Source organism: Pongo abelii, chromosome 4 (genome assembly GCF_028885655.2).
Source record: "Pongo abelii isolate AG06213 chromosome 4, NHGRI_mPonAbe1-v2.0_pri, whole genome shotgun sequence".
Classification (NCBI taxonomy): Eukaryota; Metazoa; Chordata; class Mammalia; order Primates; family Hominidae; genus Pongo; species Pongo abelii.
The window spans coordinates 196,050-217,892 of record NC_071989.2 but is presented as its reverse complement, the minus strand read 5'-3'; the positions used below and the strand labels follow the sequence as shown (position 1 = coordinate 217,892).

The 21,843-nt window shown below is 51.0% G+C and overlaps 2 protein-coding genes across 3 annotated transcripts in view; one reads left to right on the top strand and one right to left on the bottom strand.

Annotated features, from left to right (window-relative positions):
• The window catches only part of SDHA (succinate dehydrogenase complex flavoprotein subunit A), a gene marked incomplete at its 5' end in the record, with an annotated part of 30,764 nt that extends 27,806 nt beyond the window's left edge, over positions 1 to 2,958 (bottom strand). Inside the window, 1 exon segment of the mRNA NM_001133161.1 lies at positions 2,856 to 2,958. Coding sequence (NP_001126633.1) covers positions 2,856 to 2,918 — 63 coding nt within the window.
• Positions 2,959 to 3,066: 108 nt separating this feature from the next.
• On the top strand, positions 3,067 to 21,772 carry CCDC127 (coiled-coil domain containing 127). 2 transcript variants are annotated; one of them, XM_002815367.4, is made up of 3 exons: positions 3,067 to 3,188; positions 4,404 to 4,534; positions 12,349 to 21,772. In XM_002815367.4, exons 2-3 carry the CDS (start codon positions 4,414 to 4,416, stop codon positions 13,008 to 13,010), a joined length of 783 nt encoding a protein of 260 aa, XP_002815413.1. In that variant the 5' UTR covers positions 3,067 to 3,188; positions 4,404 to 4,413; the 3' UTR covers positions 13,011 to 21,772. The 2 variants fall into 2 exon arrangements, with proteins under 2 accessions (XP_002815413.1, XP_063580104.1); XM_063724034.1 differs by lacking the exon at positions 3,067 to 3,188 and adding an exon at positions 4,149 to 4,264.
• The last annotated feature ends 71 nt before the right edge of the window (positions 21,773 to 21,843 follow it).

Sequence of the window (21,843 nt, the reverse complement as noted above, 5' to 3'; positions counted from 1 at the left end):
ATTACAAATACCAGGAGTCAGTAACAGAAACAGGAATTGCTTTCAGGGAAAATGAACTGGGTGAGGGAGGGTGTACTCATTGATTCTTTTACAACTGCGTGTAATTATTCTCACTAGAATTTTAGTGTTTATTATTTTAAAAACAGGGATACTTAAAATACAGTTCGGCCGGGTGTGGTGGCTCACGCCTGTAATCCCAGCCCTTTGGGAGACCGAGGCGGGCGGATCACGAGGTCAGGAGATGGAGACCATTCTGGCTAACACAGTGAAATCCCACCTCTACTAAAAATACAAAAAAATTAGCCGCGCATGATGGCGGGTGCCTGTAGTCCCAGCTACTCAGGAGGCTGAGGCAGGACAATGGCGTGAACCCGGGAGGCAGAGCTTGCAGTGAGCCGAGATCGCGCCACTGCACTCCAGCCTGGGTGACAGAGTGAGACTCCGTCTCAAAAAAAAAAAAAAAAAAAAAAAAAAATTCAGTTCACACATGGTTACTGTGCATAGGCTGTGAGCCCTGGTTCACAAGAGCATCACCAAAGGTTTCAAACATTACCCACAGAATCCTTGCTAACCCCACGGAAAGATGGAAGCTCAGAGAGGATTCAAGTCGGCAGGCTGGCACTAGATCCTGGACTTGCCCCTATCTAAAGACCCTTGGGAAAAATCTCTGAGACTCCCAACTAATATTAATATCCAGGTTTCATATCAAAACCAAGTCACAATTTTTCAAATAAATCAGGAAAAACATCATGAAGAATGCAGAATGGAATGCCATTGTTGTTACAATTATCCCAAGAAGCAAAGCAAAAGCTTACTACTATAATGGCCTAAATAATGTATTTCTAGAACACCATTAAACATATTCAGAACAATCCATTCAAAGAAAATAAATCAATTTGTCCTAGAACAATATATTGGATGTTCATGTTAAGGGATTTGAAAAACTTCACCTGAAGTAAGCAGTTAACTCGGTAACTATTGAAGTTTCTTGGTTTTCTTTTTTCTCTGATTAAACTGCTTTTGAACAGCTTGCAAGCTGTGTCAGTGCACTGGGCCATAAAAAGAAACCAAAAGCAAAATAAGTCTGATGAGTTTGTCACTTGAAAGCAGTTGTAAATACAGAATGATCAAAACACCACAGAACTGGCCAAAATGAGATTAAAAAATTCTCTCTGGACTTTACTGAAATTATCCTCAGCATCTGTTTTCCAAACACATTTCTCAGTTGGCTATCACGAATTTCCTTCTTTTTTCTGCTAATTTTTTGATTATGCTGTTCCTTTGTAAACTCCAATTCTTTAGGAAAAAAAGCCTATCTGAAATGCCGATAAATATGCTGCTTGCAGGCAGAATTTCTGTAGGAAAAGCTAACTTCATCAAGATAAAAAGACTTTTACAAAACCCAAGACTAAATTTTGGTTCAATTTTGCTATCTTGCCATGTTGTCTGAGGTGCCTCCGCCGCTGGCAGGGTCTTAGTCTGCAGAAGGAACACCGGGCACCATCTGGGTTGAGGACAAAGGCACTAGCTCTAGCTTTTCTCCAATCACAAGCTACCATTTCCCCTAAAAAGCCCCACTGACCATGGGCTTTCCTTCCTGCTTGTGGACGCCCTCCTAGCAGCTCTTAAAAGCCCAAGATGTGGCAGGGGTCTCTGCTCAGTCAGCACCAACCACAGCAACACACTAGAACGTTTACATGCTTTCTGATGTTGACAGGATGGCTGTATGACTAATCCTCACATTTAATTCAGAGATTTTTAATAATTATTTCAAAAAGGAGAAAATTGCACAATTACAGGCATAATTCAAATCAATATTGCTGAATGCCTTGGTTCCTATTGAAATTTTTACTCTGCAATTTAAAATTACTTTGTAATTAAGGAGGTGGGTGGGTAAGTTCATTTAAAAGAACCAAACAACTAAACCTATCCAATTTAGCTTGATTAAATAAAACCCTAGAAGGCCGATTCTGAAGATGCAATCGTAGAGGGCACATTCAGACAAACTCAGAGAGCAAGGGCTCAGGGAAGTATAACCCTGACCACCATCCTGGACTAAGCCGAGCCCGGCCCTCCAGGCACTCAGCGCACAGGCAAGCACAGGTCCTGGAGTCCTCGCCCGGTCAGTGCGCTGAGCTCTCCGCCTGAGTTTTAAAAACCGGCACAGCTGCTTTTAAACACTGGCACATTTTTCGTGGCACAAGGACCACCAAACACGACCTTAACTTACAAGGTCTCGAAGTGGACATACACAGATTTGCGCTTTCTGGAAAGGGGAACTGCAAGCCCAAGCTCGGGCGCGCCACGCTTCCCACCGGACGCCCAACCGGCCGAGCCCGGCCACTCCTCGCACCCACCCAGGCGGTTTCACCCGCCCCGCGGGCCCCACCCACGGGCTGCGGGCTGCCCCTCAGGACAACCCGCACAGAGGGCGGCAGAGGCCCGGCCCAACCAGGGCGGCCACCGGCCACTATCCGCCCGGGTGACCTTGGGCAGACACGACTCCTCCCCGAGTCCACCTGCCAGGCACTGAGGCGAGGGGCTACCTCAGCCCGCGAGGTCGCCGGACCCCAGGCCCGGACCAAGGCGGCGGAGGGGACGCCCAGCAAGCCCGTGGGGTTGTGACCTTCACCGGGACGCGGACTACCTACTAAGGACCGAGCTCCCCGGGCCCCCGAGTCCGCCCCGCGGCTCCCCCTCGCACCGGCCCAGGGCTCTCTCAGCCCCTTCCCGATCCCGGGACAGGGGGCGCGGGGACCCGGGGCCCGCTCCACTCGGACCCGCTGGGAACCGTCCCGCTCCTACCGCCGCCTCGGCCCCCGCCTGCCCCGCCCTGGTCCGCGGCACAGACTCACCGCCTTGGCCAGCGCCAGGCGCCGAGCGCTCAGCAGCCGCGACAGGCCCCTGACCCCCGACATGTCTGTTGTCGCCGCCGCGCAGTCCCGCCAATCTCTGCGCAGACTGCGCCTGCGCATCACACCGGGGTCGAGCGGTGCGGGGGGGGTGGGGGGGGATACGGCGCCTGCGCACCACGCCGGGGTCGAGCGGGGCTGCAGTGGGGGACATCGCGCCTGCGCACCATGCCACGCCCGGGGCGGGGGCTGAGTGGGGGCGCTGCGCCTGCGCAAAGCGGACCCGCGGACGGTGGCGTTAGGGTGAACACCGAGGTCCCGCGCTCCCCGACCGAGGTAGAGCGGGCCCTGTTCCAGGGAGGTGTTGGGCACCAACATTTTTAAAGCCCCGTGGGTGGTTCTCCGGGATCGCCCAGAGCGAAGGGCCTGAACGTCCAGACCGCGGGGAATGGGGTCGGAGGGGCGGCGCTCGTCCGCGGAGGTGGGCTAGAGCGGCCCGGGGCCTCCGGCCTCTTGTTTATTATACATCCCTTGATTATTTTGTAATCGTGTGTGTTTGTGGAGGTCACAGGTAAACAAACTTAAAGTGACTCTACTTTGTGAAAACGTGCAACCTCGTGTAGGTACTCAATTAGTAAATTCTTACTAACGTTAGCCCCCAGCCTAGCTATGGAGGGTGCATGCTGAGCCCGGAGCAGAGAGCTCTGTAATCTCCGCATTCATCACCACCACGAGGAGGCCTGAGAAGCTTGTAGCACTGTTTGCACCTTCCCCACATCACCCCTCCCTGCCTTCCTCACAGTCTTCCTTCTGATCAGAAGACCCTTTCTTTCTCTGTCTGTCAAAATGCTGCTCAGTCTTCAAACCCTAGCTCATATGAAAGTGTCCGGTGTCAGCCCACTTTTATCGAGTTGATTCTGTATCTTTGATACAACTGTATGAGGGCTCCCCAGAGAAACAACCAATAGAAGGGAGCGATGTGAGGAATTGGTTTAAAGGTTCAAATGCTAATCTCATCCAAAAACACTCTTACAGACACACCCAGAAATAATGCTTAACCATGTATCTGAGCACCTCATGGTACCGTCAAGTTGACATACAAAATTAACCATCGCAGCAGCCATACATTTAAACATATTTGTACCAGAGAACTTACCTGATTCTACCTGCACTTCAGATGCTTAAGACATGTCTGTTTTCTCCACTTTCCCCAACCAGATTGTGAGTCGCTTTCATCTAAGTTCTTGTTGTTTTTTTTTTCCTTTTTCTTTTTCTTTTTTTTTTTTTTGAGACGGAGTTTCGTTCTATCGCCAGGCTGGAGTGCAGTGGCGCGACCTCAGCTCACTGCAACCTCTGCCTCCTGGGTTCAAGCGATTCTTCTGCCTCAGCCTCCCGAGTAGCTGGGACTACAGGTGCGCGACACCACGACCGGCCCTGGTTTTGTTTTTTTCTTTGAATCCCGTAGGGCCTCAGTGCTGTGCAGCACATAGTTAAAACTGAAAAAAAATTTCTTGAATAAAAGTAGTTAACGTTTTTATTCTTTACTTCAAGGTATATCTTCATGAATAACCTAAATGATCCCCCAAATTGGAATATCCGGCCTAATTCCAGGGCGGATGGTGGTGATGGAAGCAGGTGGAATTATGCCCTGTTGGTTCCAATGCTGGGATTGGCTGCTTTTCGTAAGTCATGATTTTCCTAAAATTCGTGTTTTCCAGGCTGAGAGTGTGGAGCCCCGGTGAGGGAGGCAGCATGGTGTGGGAGCCTGAAGGCCGTGACTTTGCGACCTGCCAGGGACAGCCGAGTTTTATCCCCTGCAGTGAACCGTGGGCAAATCACTTAACCTCTGAGCCTCAGTCTTCCTGTTCACAGGAGATGGATAATCATACTTAACCTCAGCACATTGCAAGGATTAAGTCAGCCAAGGCATTTAGAAGCATTTTGTGTGGGGTGGGTTTTAATAACTTAGTTCCCTCTCAAGGCTTTGCTGCTCTCAAGTTGGGGGAGTTGGATCCTTGTTTCAGGTGCCCTCATAAGGACTGCTGGGGGAACAAAATGGGTGTAAAGGAAACCAGTGGGCTGGGCGTGGTGGCTCACACCTGTAATCCCAGCACTCTGCGAGGCCCAGGTGGGCAGATCGCATGACCAGCCTGAGCAACACAGCAAAACCCCATCTCTACAAAAAATAGCCAGTCGTGGCGGTGCACACCTGTAGTCCCAGCTACTCAGGAGGCTGAGGTAGGAAGATCAGTGGAGCCTGGGAGGTCGAGGCTGCAGTGAGTGGAGATGGCACCGCTTGCCCTCCAGCCTGAGCAACAGGGTTTAAAAAAAAAAAAAAAAAGAAAAAGAGAAAAAAGTGATGTTTAATGTTTAGGAAATCAGTCTTTGGGAGACTTCATCCATGAAATCTCTGCTTGGCCTGGCCAGAAATTCTGTCTAGTTTAGATCGACTTGGCACCACTTTGGGGAACTGTCAGTCACATGCAGACTTCACATCCCCACCACACAAGGAATTCACTAATGCAGAGGGGTGGGTTTTGTGTCTCTTCACATTCCATAGTTCTGGGCTGGCACTTAGGAGCATGAGAAACTGAATAATTGAATGGAAGAAAGGCAAAACTGCCCTCTAGTTGTAGCGATACATTTTATGTAGTGGCTTTTTATCTGCTTCGATGCCTCAGGTCAGAAGTTTTGCTGTAGAAGAAGAGGAGGCTGGTAAGAGCAGGTGGTTTTTATGATTCAGTGATCTGCACAGTGCTTGCTTCTTGGTGAAAGACAGGGCAGGTCCACATCCAATCCTAAGGGGCTGCCATGTAAAAAGCTCATCCGCCTGCAGGCTTGGGAAAAAAACACTTAACACTTGGAGAGGCTACTGTTGCCTGTGGCTAGGGTGAGTGGATTGGAAGGCTTAAAATTACTCTTACTAATGTAATAATTAATTGGCTTTGAGGCTGGGAGAGGCCCTGAAGTGACTCATTTTCCATTTGTTTTTCAGACTCACCTCCAGCTTTTATAGCCTTTCATGATAACTTTCACTTTTGAAATTCTTACCTTCCCTTCTTGGACTTTTGAAATGATGCTTTCTGAGATGATGCTTTCTGTCCCTGAAAAGGGTTGAAGAATATTTTATTTTTTCTTCCTGGTTTTTTGCTGAGGTAGTGTGGTCAGAGATAATTGTTAACTTGGCGTTCTTGTAAGGATTCTCCAAAGGTGTGTTACGAAGTGTTTGAGGTTCTATTGCACATAAGAGCATTAACCAGCCCCTAGTGTAGTCTAGAAGAAGAAACAGACATATGAATACTTGATAAGCGCTATTGATTGATTTATTGATGAGAGGCTAGTTTTGTCCTGATCACTTGCTTCATTTACTAGAATTTTTTTTTTTTTTTGAGATGGAGTCTTGCTCTGCCGCCAGGCTGGAGTGCAAGGGCGCGATCTCGGCTTGCTGCAACCTCCAGCTCCCTGGTTTGAGTGATTCTCCTGCCTCAGCCTCCCGAGTAGCTGGGATTACAGGCACCCACCACCACGCCCAGCTAATTTGTGTATTTTTAGTAGAGATGGGATTTCACCATATTGGCCAGGACAGTCTCGATCTCCTGACCTCGTGATCTGCCCGCCTTGGCCTCCCAAAGTGCTGGGATTACAGGTGTGAGCCACCGTGCCCAGCCCAGTTACTAGATTTTTACTTAACATAACATAGAAATGTATGTAATTGTGCTTGTCTGAAAGAGCAGTCCCTGGAGAAATTCTTACCCTGAGTAGCTCCCCAGGGAGAATATTCAGTATTTCAGCGCTCCAGCGGGCTTCTCTCTCTTCACACCTCCTCTGTCATTCTGCTTTCCCTTTTCTCTCGGTCTTCCTGATTCCCCTTTCCCCATCTCTCTCTCCGTGCTTTTCCTATCTCTCCGTGCTTTCTCCCCTCTAGCGTTCCTGTACTTCCTGTTTCCTCCCCTGACCTAGAAAACATAGTCTTAGAGCTGAAAGGGACTGGTTGAGTTCACTGAGCCCAACTCAGTTTCTTTTAATTAAACATTTTATTTTGGTGTCATGTAAATCACATGCAGTTGTCATCAGTAATGCAGAGAGCCCATGTCCCCTCTACCCAGCTTTCCCCAGTGGAAGCATCTGCAAAACGATACTGCAGTGTCACAGCCAAGACATCTGCCAGGATGCGGTCAAGATACCCCAATCCCCGGGGCCTCACGTGCTGCCCTGTGTACCGCCCCTCCCTCCACAGCCCCCGGCAGCTACTGATCTGTTCTTCATCTCCAGAACTTTGTCATTTCAACAATGTTATGTAAATGGAATCAAACAGTATATAACCTTTCGGGTTGACTTTTTTCATTCAGCATAACCCCCTGAGGTCCATGCAGATTGTTGCTGTATCAGTAGTTCATAGATAGTTTCATTGCTGAGTCGTGTTTTATGACATGGACATACCACAGTGTGTTTAACCACTGAAAGACATCTGGGTCCTTTCTGGTTTTCAGCTGTTATGAATAAAGCTCTCATAAACATTCTTGTGTAGGTTTTTGTGTCGATGTAAGTTTTCATTTCTCTGGGATAAAGGGCCGGAAGTGAAATTACTGGGTTTTATGGAGGTTGCACGTTTAGTTTTTTAAGAAAGGGCTGAAATGTTTCCCAAGTGGCTGCACCGTTTTAGGTTCTCACCAGCAATGCAGAGTCGATTGGTTTCTCCGCCTGGTCAGTATTTGGTGTTTCACTGCTGTCCCGTCTGCCCATCCTGATGGGTGTGTGGTGCTGTCTCGTTGTGCTTCCAGTGTGCGACATCGAGCTTCTCCGCGTGCTCACACTGCTGTCCCGTCTGCCCATCCTGATGGGTGTGTGGTGCTGTCTCGTTGTGCTTCCAGTGTGTGACGTCGAGCATCTCCGCGTGCTCACACTGCTGTCCCGTCTGCCCATCCTGATGGGTGTGCGGTGCTGTCTCGTTGTGCTTCCAGTGTGCGATGTCGAGCATCTCCACGTGCTCACACTGCTGTCCCGTCTGCCCCATCATGATGGGTGTGTGGTGCTGTCTCGTTGTGCTTCCAGTGTGCGACGTCGAGCTTCTCCGCGTGCTCACACTGCTGTCCCGTCTGCCCATCCTGATGGGTGTGTGGTGCTGTCTCGTTGTGCTTCCAGTGTGCGATGTCGAGCTTCTCCGCGTGCTCACACTGCTGTCCCGTCTGCCCCATCCTGATGGGTGTGCGGTGCTGTCTCGTTGCGGCTCCAGTGTGCGATGTCGAGCATCTCCGCGTGCTCACACTGCTGTCCCGTCTGCCCATCCTGATGGGTGTGCAGTGCTGTCTCGTTGTGCTTCCAGTGTGCGACGTCGAGCATCTCCACGTGCTCACACTGCTGTCCTGTCTGCCCATCCTGATGGGTGTGTGGTGCTGTCTCGTTGTGCTTCCAGTGTGCGACGTCGAGCATCTCCGCGTGCTCACACTGCTGTCCCGTCTGCCCCATCCTGATGGGTGTGCGGTGCTGTCTCGTTGCGGCTCCAGTGTGCGACGTCGAGCTTCTCCGCGTGCTCACACTGCTGTCCCGTCTGCCCCATCCTGATGGGTGTGCGGTGCTGTCTCGTTGCGGCTCCAGTGTGCGACGTCGAGCTTCTCCGCGTGCTCACACTGCTGTCCCGTCTGCCCCATCCTGATGGGTGTGCAGTGCTGTCTCGTTGCGGCTCCAGTGTGCGACGTCGAGCTTCTCCGCGTGCTCACACTGCTGTCCCGTCTGCCCCATCCTGATGGGTGTGCAGTGCTGTCTCGTTGTGCTTCCAGTGTGCAACGTCGAGCATCTCCGCGTGCTCACACTGCTGTCCTGTCTGCCCATCCTGATGGGTGTGTGGTGCTGTCTCGTTGTGCTTCCAGTGTGCGACGTCGAGCATCTCCGCGTGCTCACACTGCTGTCCCGTCTGCCCATCCTGATGGGTGTGCAGTGCTGTCTCGTTGCGGCTCCAGTGTGCGACGTCGAGCTTCTCTGCGTGCTCACACTGCTGTCCCGTCTGCCCCATCCTGATGGGTGTGCAGTGCTGTCTCGTTGTGCTTCCAGTGTGCAACGTCGAGCATCTCCGCGTGCTCACACTGCTGTCCTGTCTGCCCATCCTGATGGGTGTGTGGTGCTGTCTCGTTGTGCTTCCAGTGTGCGACGTCGAGCATCTCCGCGTGCTCACACTGCTGTCCCGTCTGCCCCATCCTGATGGGTGTGCAGTGCTGTCTCGTTGCGGCTCCAGTGTGCAGTGTTGAGCATCTTTTCTCATCGTGGCCGGAGGGTGTGATGTCGAGCACCTCTTCACGTGCTCATTGCCATCCGCGTATCCTCCTGATGAAATTAGTATTCTTGCCTTTCAGCCATTCCCTAATAGGACTGTTTGTTTTTTAATGTTGAGTTTTGAGAATTGTTAATATGTCTTATATTCTAGTCCTTAGTTGCATATGTGGCTTGCAAGTATCCTCTCCCAGTCTGTAGCCTGTCTTTTCATTCTCTTCATAGGGGCATTTGCAGTGTGAAAGTTGTAATTTTGATGAAGGGCAGCTTATCATTGTTTCTTTTTAGGAACCATGCTTTTTGTGGAAAGTCTAAGAATTCTGCCTAGCCCTAGATCCTGAAGGTTTTTTCTCCCTAAAGTTTTAGTTTTACATTTTACATTTAAGCCCTTACCCATTTGAGTTAATTTTGTTAATAAGGAATAAGACTTTAGTTGTATTTCTTCTTTCCAGCCTGTTTGCCTTTGATTTCTTGTCTTGCCTTCCGGCACTAGCTGGAGCTTCTGGGACTCTGTTGGACAGTCCCTGACCTGAGAGAGAACACAGTCAGCCTCTCCCTGTGTTTGCCGCTGGGTGGGAGTGGGAGCCTCAGCTCCATCCAGCCTTTGCTCATGTGGGTGGAGGTGGGGGTGCAGTTTTTTCTGTGTTATTTGGCTGATGTAGAGTGATTACTGTCGGCACATTTTCTCTCTTGCCAGGCCTCTATCGTGGTCCTTTGGGCAGAGACAGCAAGCTTTGTTGGAGTTTCTTTTTTTGTCTGCATCCGTTGAGATTTCCAATTGACTGTGTCTTCAGCTCCAAGTCTGGGATCTATGAGGCAAAATGAAAATCTAGAGGACTTGCCCCCGTGTTGTTCCTGGGGTCCCAAGGACGCAAGCTAGTCTGCCTTCTCTCCACCTTTCAGAGTCATCTTGTTTTACAGATGATGTCCAGGATTTTTAGTTTACTTAGAAGAAGAATAGGGAGGACGTCTACTCCGTCTTCCCAGAAGCAGGAGTCTCACCGGAAACAGGCTTTGAAAAGTTGCATGTGCCCACAGTCTGTCAGGTCAGACTCGGAATTCAGGTTTTCCTGACACCCAGCCTGTCCTGCCACACTTTCCTCTGCAAAGCTGCCTGTAGCCTCCCCTGCCTGGCTCCCCGTCCAGCCAAAAACTTCCCAGTAACCACAGCCTGTATGGTAGGGGTCTGACGTTTAATCGTATGCGTCATTGTCTGTGTTAGTTTTCCAGTGGTTTGATGTGTCGATGATGTGACTCGACTGAGATCGCCCCCAGATTGTATCAGGGAGCAGCTCCCTGTCTCCTCTTGATTCGGCCCCACCCCTCCCAGACCCATCCCTCCCAGCCCCACCTCCAGCCCTCCACACCTTCAGCCCTCCACACCTCCTGGATGCTCTTAAGTCACATTAATTCCTTTGACTCCTTGTGGCTGCAGAGCATATCCCGTGCTCCTTGTCCGGGTCTCCTGGAGGCCCCTCGCATTTGGCACCTGTGACTTTCCAGAGGCAGCTCTAGCTTGTCATTGACATAAGCCCTGTCCCCAGGTACATCTGGCTCCTGGAAGTTCTCGCTCTCCGATGCTCTCGCCTGCCTTGCTCGTTTAATTTTGGGTGACTTTTCCTTGCAGCTTCTGCTCAGCCTTCAGCCTTCTAGACTTTGTTCATTCACCTTTTTAGGAAGCCGTTCTTGACTTCACCAAAACCAGATGAGCCTTCCCTTCTCTCTCCTCACATACCTTTGCAAACCCCTCAGTGCTTATCAAGTGACGTTGTAACAGCTTCTTTCCTGGTCAGGCCCCTGCCAGTGAGCTCTCGTCAAAGGGAGGAGATAAAGGTGACGTGAGTTTGAGTTGTCATCTGAAGTAGGACTAGCAGCTATTTTTGGTTGAGGAAAGATGAGTTTGGTTTTGTGCTTATGCAGTGAAGTGTCAACAGCATATCCAAGGGAGACTGGCTTTCAGGCTAATGGAAATCTTGCTGTTATGGAATTGCTCCCACAAAGGTCATTCATGACCCGGGAGAAAAACAAAGGTGACCATTAATGACCTGGAAGAAAAAGGTGACCATTAGTGACCCGGAAGAAAAGAATTGAATGTCAGGGACACCACCTGGGTTGGGGGAGGCAGCGGAAGGAGGAAGAGAACCATTAAAGTTGATAGAAACTCCAGTGGTTCTAGAAGGGGCTGCAGACGAGGGAGTCCCACAGTTCGTGGGGGAGGGGTTACAGGATAGAAGCACACAAGGGAACCCAGACTGCTGCTCTCAGTGGCTTTTGGGGCCTTGGGCTTTGAAAATTTGCCAAACAATCCTGTTTTCCAGAAGACTCAACTCTGTGCTGCTTTTAGAATGTACAAGCAGAACACATCGCTGTTTGGAAAAACAAATTCGTAGCATGTAGTTGCTCCAACATGTATGAAATTATTGAGCAATAGCATCAGTTCGGAATGTGGATGGAACTGTTATCACACGGTCTTTTTTTTTTATTGTTGAAACACACCCAACTCTTAACTTGTGGGATGGACAAAGAGTTGGTGACTCCATCCGGAGCCAGGTGCCTGCTGGCCAGCAGGCTCTGTGGGTCATCAGGTCTTAGAGGCACTGGATTTCTCTGCAGCGCAGGCCAGCCCTGCTGCTCCTTGGTGTCGGGGGCAGAGCCAGACAGTGCCCTCTCCAGCCTCCCAGCAATCCCCGTCCCGTTTTTGTAAGATTCCAGCAGTCTCCAGTTTGAGGAAAGAGGCCCACTGTGTCTTGAGGCTGAACTTCTTAACCCACTTTGTTTTTATGTGTCCTTATCAGAACATAAGCAGTGTCTCAAACTCAGGCCGTTTACTAGTCGCCACCAGGCAAAGCTAAATACAACTTTTATAAGAACCTGGCCAACGGTAGTTGAAGCCGACCCAAATATTTTAAACTTTGCCAATTGTACTGGAGCCAGAGCAGGCAAATGGTGGTGGGTTTGAGAGGAGAAAAAAAGCAGTGGTAGATCTTCTTAGCAACAATTAGAAGACGGAAAGGGTTAGGGTTAGGGTCTTTTGGTCACCCAGCCCTTACCTGGTTTTAAGATAAGAACTTGGCCTTTTACACATTTTCACATAGAAGTGATCTTCTTGGTACGGCTGAGGTCTTAAGCTTTTACTGAAACACTATCCTTAGCTGCCTCATGATTTAAGTGAGGATTATAGAACTTCAGCCCTAACTTTTTCATTACGTGTATTTTTCTCCATTCATGTCAGGTTGGATTTGGTCTAGGGAGTCCCAGAAAGAAGTAGAAAAAGAGAGAGAAGCCTACCGTCAGAGAACTGCTGCTTTTCAACAGGATCTGGAAGCCAAGTACCACGCCATGATCTCAGAAAATCGGCGTGCTGTCGCTCAGTTGTCCTTGGAACTCGAAAAGGAACGAAACAGAACCGCTAGTTACCGAGAAGCCCTTATTTCTCAGGGACGCAAGTTGGTAGAAGAAAAGAAGCTTCTGGAACAGGAACGGGCCCAGGTGATGCAAGAGAAAAGACAGGTGCAGCCTTTGAGAAGTGCGTATTTGAGCTGCGTGCAAAAGGAAGAAAACTGGCAAAGAAGAGCCAGGCTTTTGCTGAAAGAATTTGAAGCTGTTCTCACAGAAAGACAGAGTATCTACTGCAGTCTGTTTCTTCCTCGCAGCAAGCGGCTGGAGATAGAGAAGAGCTTATTGGTGCGAGCGTCCGTCGACCCCGTCGCTGCTGACCTAGAGATGGCAGCCGGTCTCACCGACATATTTCAGCATGATACATACTGTGGTGATGTCTGGAACACCAACAAACGCCAGAATGGCAGACTCATGTGGCTCTATCTCAAATACTGGGAACTAGTTGTCGAACTGAAGAAGTTTAAGAGAGTAGAGGAAGCCATACTAGAAAAGTAAGACAAGAGTGAAATCAAACTGCTTTTAGTGACTCGAGGCCAGGCAGTCATGCGCCTTCTGGGTGTCCGGCGTCTTCCGTTCCCGTGCTGCCCGTGTCATGGCCACACCATCACCCTTCAGCAGCAACCTCCACTCCTGCCACCCTCTGAGCAGAAGTGCACCGAAGCCTCAGAGATAGAGGGTCTCCTCCTGATGCTCTGCCACTGTTGGGGATATGGTTTCTTGAAGCATTTTTAGGCTGCCAGTATTGTATTAAGCAGAACAGTGTAACCTCGTATTTTAGCTCCAGGGTAAAAATGGTTTTTTAAAAAGTCAAATACAATACTCGTCCTTACCACAAGTAATTTTCTGTCTGTTTCATCACTCCCTAAATACTTTCTCCTCAAATTATTTTTCTCTGTTACCAGATTACGTTAAGAATTTGTCAGATAATGTATAGAACTGCATAACAGATAATAGAAAGTAGTAATATTATATTATCAAGGGTTTATATTTTAAAGATCTCTCTCACTCCATAAAGGGGAAATACCAAGTGTTTCTTGTATCCAGTTGTTACCTAATGTGTGTTTGTTGTATCCAGTTGTTACCTAATGTGTGTTTGTTGTATCCAGTTGTTACCTAATGTGTGTTTGGAATTTGGCTTGTGTCTGTTTCAGCAAGCAGATATTTATTAGCAATAATATATACTCAAAATACTTGCTATTTATAAGTAATAATGCTACTTTTTATTTGTGTAATTCTTCACTCTTTACAAAATATTTTTATATGTATTATTTCATTGTTTACTGCAGCCAACAAGGTAGACAGGCACTTAACACCCCGTGTCACACATAGCTACTGGGAATTGAGCCTGTATACCTATTCACTCATGGAATCCTCAGTCGAATCCTGTGAAGTGAGTATTACTATTATTCTTTGCGGAGGTGCCCCAAGGCCAGCCCCCAGTTGCGTGACCTGCTGAGAGATCTCACAGGACTCAGCACAGGGTTGTACTCAGCACAAAGCAGAATCAGCAAAGGGAGAGGGTGTGTGGGTGGCGCTCAGAGGAGCCACGTGTGGACGCCCCAGGATCCACTCCCTGGAGTCATACAGAACACACCTAACTAAGAATAAGCTCACTGGAAACTCAGCACCCGGGGCTTCTGCTAAGGGCTGGTAATGTGGTACCCTCTGCCTGGCCTGTGTGGGAATTCCCGACTTGTCCAGAAGGAGGGTGGGTTTGGCGTGGTCTGTACCGTGTGCACAAGCACTGTGGTCACAGAGCCACTCATAGGAGTTAATGGTGCTGGGAAGTCTCCCAGAATCCGAGTTCCCAGATGTCAGTCAAGGGCCAGCCTTGCACACAGGCCCTGGTAGGACACAGTCTTGGGCCTGCTGTGTGAATTTGTCCCCACACACCTCACTTTACAGAGATGTGGAAGAGCTAACCTGCCTGAGGTCACGCAGGTAATAGTGTTGGAGCCAGTCTGAGCCCAGATACCTTTTCTCCAGAACCGTGAGTAACCTGTGTGCAGTGATTTGATAGTGGGTGGCGAGGCAGGAGCGGGAGCAGGTTGTCCATCTGCTTTCAAGGGCCGTCTGTGTGCAGTGATTTGATAGTGGGTGGCCAGGCAGGAGCGGGAGCAGGTTGTCCATCTGCTTTCAAGGGCCGTCTGTGTGCAGTGATTTGATAGTGGGTGGCGAGGCAGGAGCGGGAGCAGGTTGTCCATCTGCTTTCAAGGGCCGTCTGTGTGCAGTGATTTGATAGTGGGTGGCCAGGCAGGAGCGGGAGCAGGTTGTCCATCTGCTTTCAAGGGCCGTCTGTGTGCAGTGATTTGATAGTGGGTGGCCAGGCAGGAGCGGGAGCAGGTTGTCCATCTGCTTTCAAGGGCCGTCTGTGTGCAGTGATTTGATAGTGGGTGGCCAGGCAGGAGCGGGAGCAGGTTGTCCATCTGCTTTCATGGGCCGTCTGTGTGCAGTGATTTGATAGTGGGTGGCCAGGCAGGAGCGGGAGCAGGTTGTCCATCTGCTTTCAAGGGCCGTCTGTGTGCAGTGATTTGATAGTGGGTGGCCAGGCAGGAGCGGGAGCAGGTTGTCCATCTGCTTTCATGGGCCGTCTGTGTGCAGTGATTTGATAGTGGGTGGCCAGGCAGGAGCGGGAGCAGGTTGTCCATCTGCTTTCAAGGGCCGTCTGTGTGCAGTGATTTGATAGTGGGTGGCGAGGCAGGAGCGGGAGCAGGTTGTCCATCTGCTTTCAAGGGCCGTGTTCTCCCCTCCTGCTTGTCTGTACAGGAATACGAGAAACTGTTAAAAATCCTAAAGCTTATAGAGCCCACGTGGCAATATGAGAGCCACTATTCATGGAGTGCATGTTACACCCTGAGCTGTACACGCTTTACCCTCATGCGTTGTTTGAAATCCTTGGAACCCCTTGAGCGCGGCAGAGGCGGGCTCAGAGCCAACATGTGATGCCTGCAACAGACACGGGCCTCCTGCCATGCTCTGCTCTCGGCGCTCACCCCTGCTAAGGGTGCTCAGATGCTTCTCTTCTTCAATGGCTGCTAGCATGCCTTTCTGCTCTACCACCATTGCTTTATCTGAGAAAAAGTCATTTTTATTTTCATTTTTTATTTTTTGAGAGGGAATCTCTGTCACCCAGGCAGGAGTGCAATGGCGCGATCTCAGCTCACTACAGCCTCCACCTCCTGGGTTCAAGCGATTCTCCTGCCTCAGCCTCCTGAGTAGCTGGGATTACAGGCGTGCGCTACCACACCCAGCTAATTTTTGTTTTGTTAGTAGAGACGGGGTTTCACTATGTTGGCCAGGCTGGTCTCGAACTCCTGACCTCAGGTGATCCACCGCCCCCGCCTCGGCCTCCCACAGCGCTGGGATTACAGGCGTGGGCCACTGCACCCGGCCCCTAAAAAGTCATTTTTTCAGTAAATCTGGACGAAACTCTTCCTCTCGTTGTTTATACTTCCTGATGCGTCAGACCCCTGCCTAAAGAGCGGTGCAGGCTCCATTCCTGCGGCAATCCAGTCTGCTGGGTGTCCCTGTGTGAATCACTCTGTGTTTGTCTTTAAATGAAGAAAATACAGTCAGCTGCTTTGTAGGTGAATGATTTTTGAGGCAAATTGTTAATCTTCATCCTGTTTCTAATGTCCAGTGTGCTGTCAGCCTGGCTTCCTTCTATAGTGAGATAGATATGTTCAGAGCCTTCAAGCTGGTGTGGACACTGACCCACTGACCCGGTCCTGCAGAGTTAGGAAGACGAGCATTTTTTTTTTTCTGAGACAGAGTCTCGTTCTGTCACCAGGCTGGAGTGCAGTGGCACAATCTCGCCTCACTGCAAGCTCCACCTCCCAGGTTCTAGTAATTCGCCTGCCTCAGCCTCCCGAGTAGCTGGGACTACAGGCGCCTGCCACCATGCCGGGCTAATTTTTGTATGTTTAGTAGAGACAGGGTTTCACCATGTTGGCCAGGATGGCCTCAAACTTCTGATCTCAGGTGATCCACCTGCCTCAGCCTCCCAAAGTGCTGGGATTACGGGTGTGAGCCTCCACACCTGGCCAGAAGATGCTCTTTCCATAGGGTTGATATTAGTTCGTGTTTGTGTGGCCTGGCTGCCTTCCATCAGCAAGTTTGAGTGTTGATGTGACACCACCCTCTTTTGAAATGGATTGTGGTCGATTTGGGATAGTTACACAGTGCTGTGCCATTTGGTAACTCCACACATGTACCGAAAGGTGAGCTCACAGCGGAACGCTCCTCAACTGAAGTGGTTTAAAGTTGCAAAAAAGGGTAATTGTGCTGCTTGGTGTGTGTGCTGAATTTGTAGCGACAGAGTCAAGCATTATTTGTCCTGCTGTTTTCTTGGAGGTCACAGTCACTGTAAAACCGTGAGCCAGCAAGGCAGAGAGGACCCTTTGGGGTAAGGAGTGGAGCTCTGGGAGATCCTAGGTTTTGCAAGCAGTTCCAGTTTCCTTGGGGAGAGGAGGGCTTGCTGCAGGGCGGAGGAGGGGCAGCCACTGTAGTCCTTGTCTGTAGTGAACATTGTATATGAGGTTGCAGTGGCTTAAAAAGGAAGGACTTTTGTGGGGAGGCGTTGAGATTGTACTTTCTAATTTCGCTTGCTTCACACTTGACTTTGGAATGAAGTTCGAAGGCATCACAATTGACCTGGACATTCCAAAAACAAAACTGAAGAGGCAGCGTTTCTCTTCCGTAGTCCGGTCAGCTCATTTGGTAGATGCGCTTTTTCCTCCTTTGTTAACATTCATCCATAAGGATATATAATTCGCATATATATTTCATATGTGTGCATATGTGTGTGTATGTGTGAACTGGCAGGTGTTAATTTCATAAGGACAAAATTGTTCTGCAAACCTTGCACCAATTATGGGGCGTTTCAACGGAAAAACTTCACCAAATGATCTGTGTGTTCGTTCAAAGAGAAGTTATGTCTAATTAAAATGTGTAACAGACTATTTCTATGTTGGATTGTTTAAAAAGTGATTGCTTCATAGTGTACTAAGATCATCTCTTTAAGGAGAAGGGAGAAACGGCTTTCTAGTTACTTTCACATATTAGGTTCGCTACATAAAAGCAGGTCTGAAGACTGCTCCTTTGACATTGCAGAGACCAAACTGCAGTGTGTGCAGCCATGAGTGGCAGCTGCTTCCTCCTCGAGGTGTCTTGTTCCAGCATGAGAACAGCCCGTGCGATGTTGGGAGGAGCCAGGGTGTTTGGGGAGGCAGCTGCCCTAGACACTGGCTGGCTGTGATGGGGGCAGCCTGCTGTGTAGACACTGGCTGGCTGTGATGGGGGCAGCCTGCTGTGTAGAAAGTGCTGGGCTTGCTCCGTCTGCCTTGACCTGTGTGAGTAACTGCGCTGGGTTTTATAGGTTGAGGCTGAAAAGGCTCCTCTCTTTATGGTGGGTTTGACAAAACAGTTGCTGTATTTCTCTATTAATTTAGGATTCTGTTTGCAAGCAGCAGAGATGGATTCGTGCTAGCCTAGAAACTTAAAGAGGGATTTAAGGCTGTCTCATGAAACTTCAGGTCAAGAATGGAGAACACAGGTTAGATGTCAGAGAAGAACCAGAAAGACAAATAAGGGACTCTCAGGGGCCTCGGAGTACTTGTCACTCTGTGTCATATCTCTGCATAGCCGCGCCAATCCCCAAACCAGCTTCTCTGGCCACGCGGTGGGACAGGGTGGTTCCCACAGCTCCTGAGCCTGCCCCCTGCCTGGCCTGCTCCAGCGGGCGGCCGAGTTAGGGAAGCGCTGGGCTCCACCATACCGTGGTCTCTAAAGGAGTGGGAACAGTGAAGATCAGGGTTGCCGAGCCTGTGGCCTTTGCTAGCTTCATGGGAAATCTTGAAAAGAGAAAACGAAGGGCTTCAGTAAGCCAACCATGGACAGCAGGCATGTGGTGGAAGCCGGAGGGCTTCTGTGGCAGCTTCGCAGGCCTCTCATCTGCTGCGGACCCCCTGGCAGGCCGAGGGTCTTGCTGTCGGGTAGCGGGACCAGACGAGCCTGAATGTAGCTCTGTGGCTCACAGGACAAGCGCACCTTGAGAGCTGCTGCCGCCGCATGGATGTCTGCTGGGTGAGCTCCAGATTCACTGGAGCTGTTTGTGCCAGCACGGCCACCCCAACCCCATGGGGAAAGCAGATCTCCCTCACCTGGGAATCTGGCAGAGACCTCAGGCAGTGCCCCGACTTTCATGACCTGCCTGGTCCAGGTGGAGGAGTCAAGTCCTGCTCCAGGAGCAGGTGCAGGGCCTGGCCTGGGTGCCGAGAGTGGGGTGAGGACGGAGGAGTAACAAAGAAAGGCAGATGGGCAGAAAATGCCACATTGGGGCACTCAGGTGGCTCTGTTTAATATTCCAGCAGGGACACTGAGACCGAGCCCATCCCTGCTGGGAGAGCTTCTCGAAGCTGGTTGGTGACTGACAGGCAGGGAGTGGGATGCTGGCGCCTCCTCGGGAGGTGGGGGTGCTGGGGTCCTGCTCTTGACAGCACTGTGCCATAGCTCCGAGGTGGCTGCTCCCCACGGTCAGGGCTGGTGGTGCCAGAGAACGGGATCTGGGCTGAGGGGCTCTGGGCTGGCAGAGGTGGGGCGGGGGGTGACTGCAGGCATCGAGATGGGGGGGGGACAGGCACGGTGCCCCCACCCACGGGGCTGTGTGGGGCTGATGGATAGTGTGACTCCAGCATGCAGCAGATGATGGAGCCTTGCTCAACTCAGAAGAGGAAGAGCAGGAGAGCGCTGGTGGACGAGAGCAACCCTGATGTTCCAGGGCCCTTGGCCACGTCCACCACACAGAGGGGCCACGTCCACCACACAGAGGGGTCACGTCCACCACACAGTGGGGCCACATCCACCACACAGAGGGGCCACGTCCACCACACGGGGCCACTGGGCCTGCGTATATCTCCTTGGCCTGTGAGGGTATCATTTCCTCACCTGTGGAACAAGTCATTGAGCCAGGAGGGACTTGAGTTGGAGCCCCTAAAACGGCCCCCACTCCTTGCCAGGATGGTGGACAGGAAGCAGTGCCGTGTTCTGAAGGAGCTGCACCAGCCCGTGCTGCTGTGGAAGACCCAAGGGAGGCAGAGACGGTGGCTCCAGATGGCGGCCCCCATTGGGACCATGCTCACTTCACCCACTGGCCCTGGAAAGCCGGGGTGGACCCGAGCAGGTGAACCCTGAGGCTCCGCCAGGAGCAGCCCCAGCTACAGCCGCCATGGATGTTTGCTGGGTTGGATCAGCACTCTCATCTGCTGAATGGTTTTGCCTGATTCCCACTAGCTTGCCTTGTGTGGGAGGCCGTGTTTTCTGCGGTACAGAAGTGCTCTCCGTAAAAACCCAGCAGGTGTGCTCCTGGGCCCGGCAGACGCCGGATGTGTGGCCACAGACGCCATGTGACCCAGGACTGGAGTCACAAGACTGGGCGAGGACAAAGACCCAGCGAATGCTGAACGGCCGTGCAGGATGGGGCCGATCAGTTCAGTGGGAGCAAGTGCGAGACCTGCACAGGACGGGCGAGGGAGGCCTTGATCCCGCCCGTGCTGCTCCCCAGCCTCTGCTGGCCTTATCAGAATGGGCTGTTCCTTGGGAAGCCCCTGGGCATCTGTGGAGCCGGAGATGTTGGGAACTTGTGCCCTCAGCACCGCCCACTGACACCAGTGAGCTCCTGTGTGCCCCACCCAATCCCAGGCCTCAGGACACCCAGCACCCTGGGCCCTTCTCCACTGCCACGGGCCGTAAGGTTGGTCACCATGCCGCCCAGCGGCTGAGTCTTACAATAAAAATCAGACACAAAGCAGTGGCAGCCACTCTGTGCTTTAGAGTTAGAAGTAAATCATTAAAAATGTTGGCCCAGCACCTTCCCCGCCTGCTTCCAAAAGCTGGCCGCAATATCACGCTCATGTCCCTGGACGAGGCTCCAGTAAGGCACTGCCTGCAGTGTGCAGAGAGCACTTAGGTGGTTGCAGAGCAGGCAGAGACGAATGTGGGGAGGTGGAAGTCACCATATCTGCCCACTTGGCAGGAGGCCGTCCATTCCTGAGACGCCCCCGGGAGGCAGGCTCCTGTACGGCACTCATGCTGGGTACCCAACCCCTAGGCAAACCCCTGCCCTGGGCAGAGAAGGGCCTGGACACACCAGGGGCAGAAGGAGAAAGGGGATGGAGACAAACCTGGGTGGGGGTGACCTGGGGGCAGCTGGGGTGGGGTGACACGGGGGCCATTGGGGTGGGGACACACTCCAGGAGGGGGTGACACGGGGCAGCAGGGGTGGGGGCACACCTGGAGTGGGATGACATGGGGGCCCCTGGGGTGGGGACACACTCGGGGAGGGGGTGACACAGGGGCCACTGGGGTGGGGACACACTCTGGGAGGGGGTGACACGGGGCAGCGGTGTAGGGAAAAGAAAGAGAGATCAGACTGTCACTGTGTCTATGTAGAAAGGGAAGACATAAGAGACTCCATTTTGAAAAAGACCTGTACTTTAAATAATTGCTTTGCTGAGATGTTGTTAATGTGTAGCTTTGCCCCAGCCACTTTGACCCAACCTGGAGCTCACAAAAACGTGTTGTATGAAATCAAAGTTTAAGGGATCTAGGGCTGTGCAGGACGTGCCTTGTTAACAAAATGTTTATAAACAGTATACTTGGTAAAAGTCATCGCTATTCTCTAGTCTCAATAAACCAGGGGCACAATGCACTGCGAAAAGCCGCAGGGACCTCTGCCCTTGAAAGCCGGGTATTGTCCACAGTTTCTCCCCATGGGATAGTCTGAAATATGGCCTTGTGGGATGAGAAAGACCTAACTGTCCCCCAGCCCGACACCGGTAAAGGGTCTGTGCTGAGGTGGATTAGTAAAAGACGAAAGCCTCTTGCAGTTGAGATAGAGGAAGGCCACTGTCTCCTGCTTGCCCCTGGGAACTGAATGTCTCGGTGTAAAACCCAATTGTACATTTGTTCAACTCTGAGACAGGAGAAAAGCTGCCCTGTGGCGGGAGGTGAGACATGTTTGCAGTAATGCTGCCTTGTTATTCTTTACTCTGCTGAGACGTTTGGGTGGAGAGACACATAAATCTGGCTTACGTGCATGTCCAGGCATAGTACCTTCCCTTGAACTTAATCATGATATAGATTCTTTTGCTCACATGTTTTTTGCTGACCTTCTCCTTATTATCACCCTGCTCTCCTACTATATTCCTTTTTGCTGAAATAATGAAAATAATAATCAATAAAAACTGAGGGAACTCAGAGGCCGGTGCCAGTGCAGGTCCTTGGTATGCTGAGTGCTGGTCCCTTGGGCCCACTATTGTTTCTCTATACT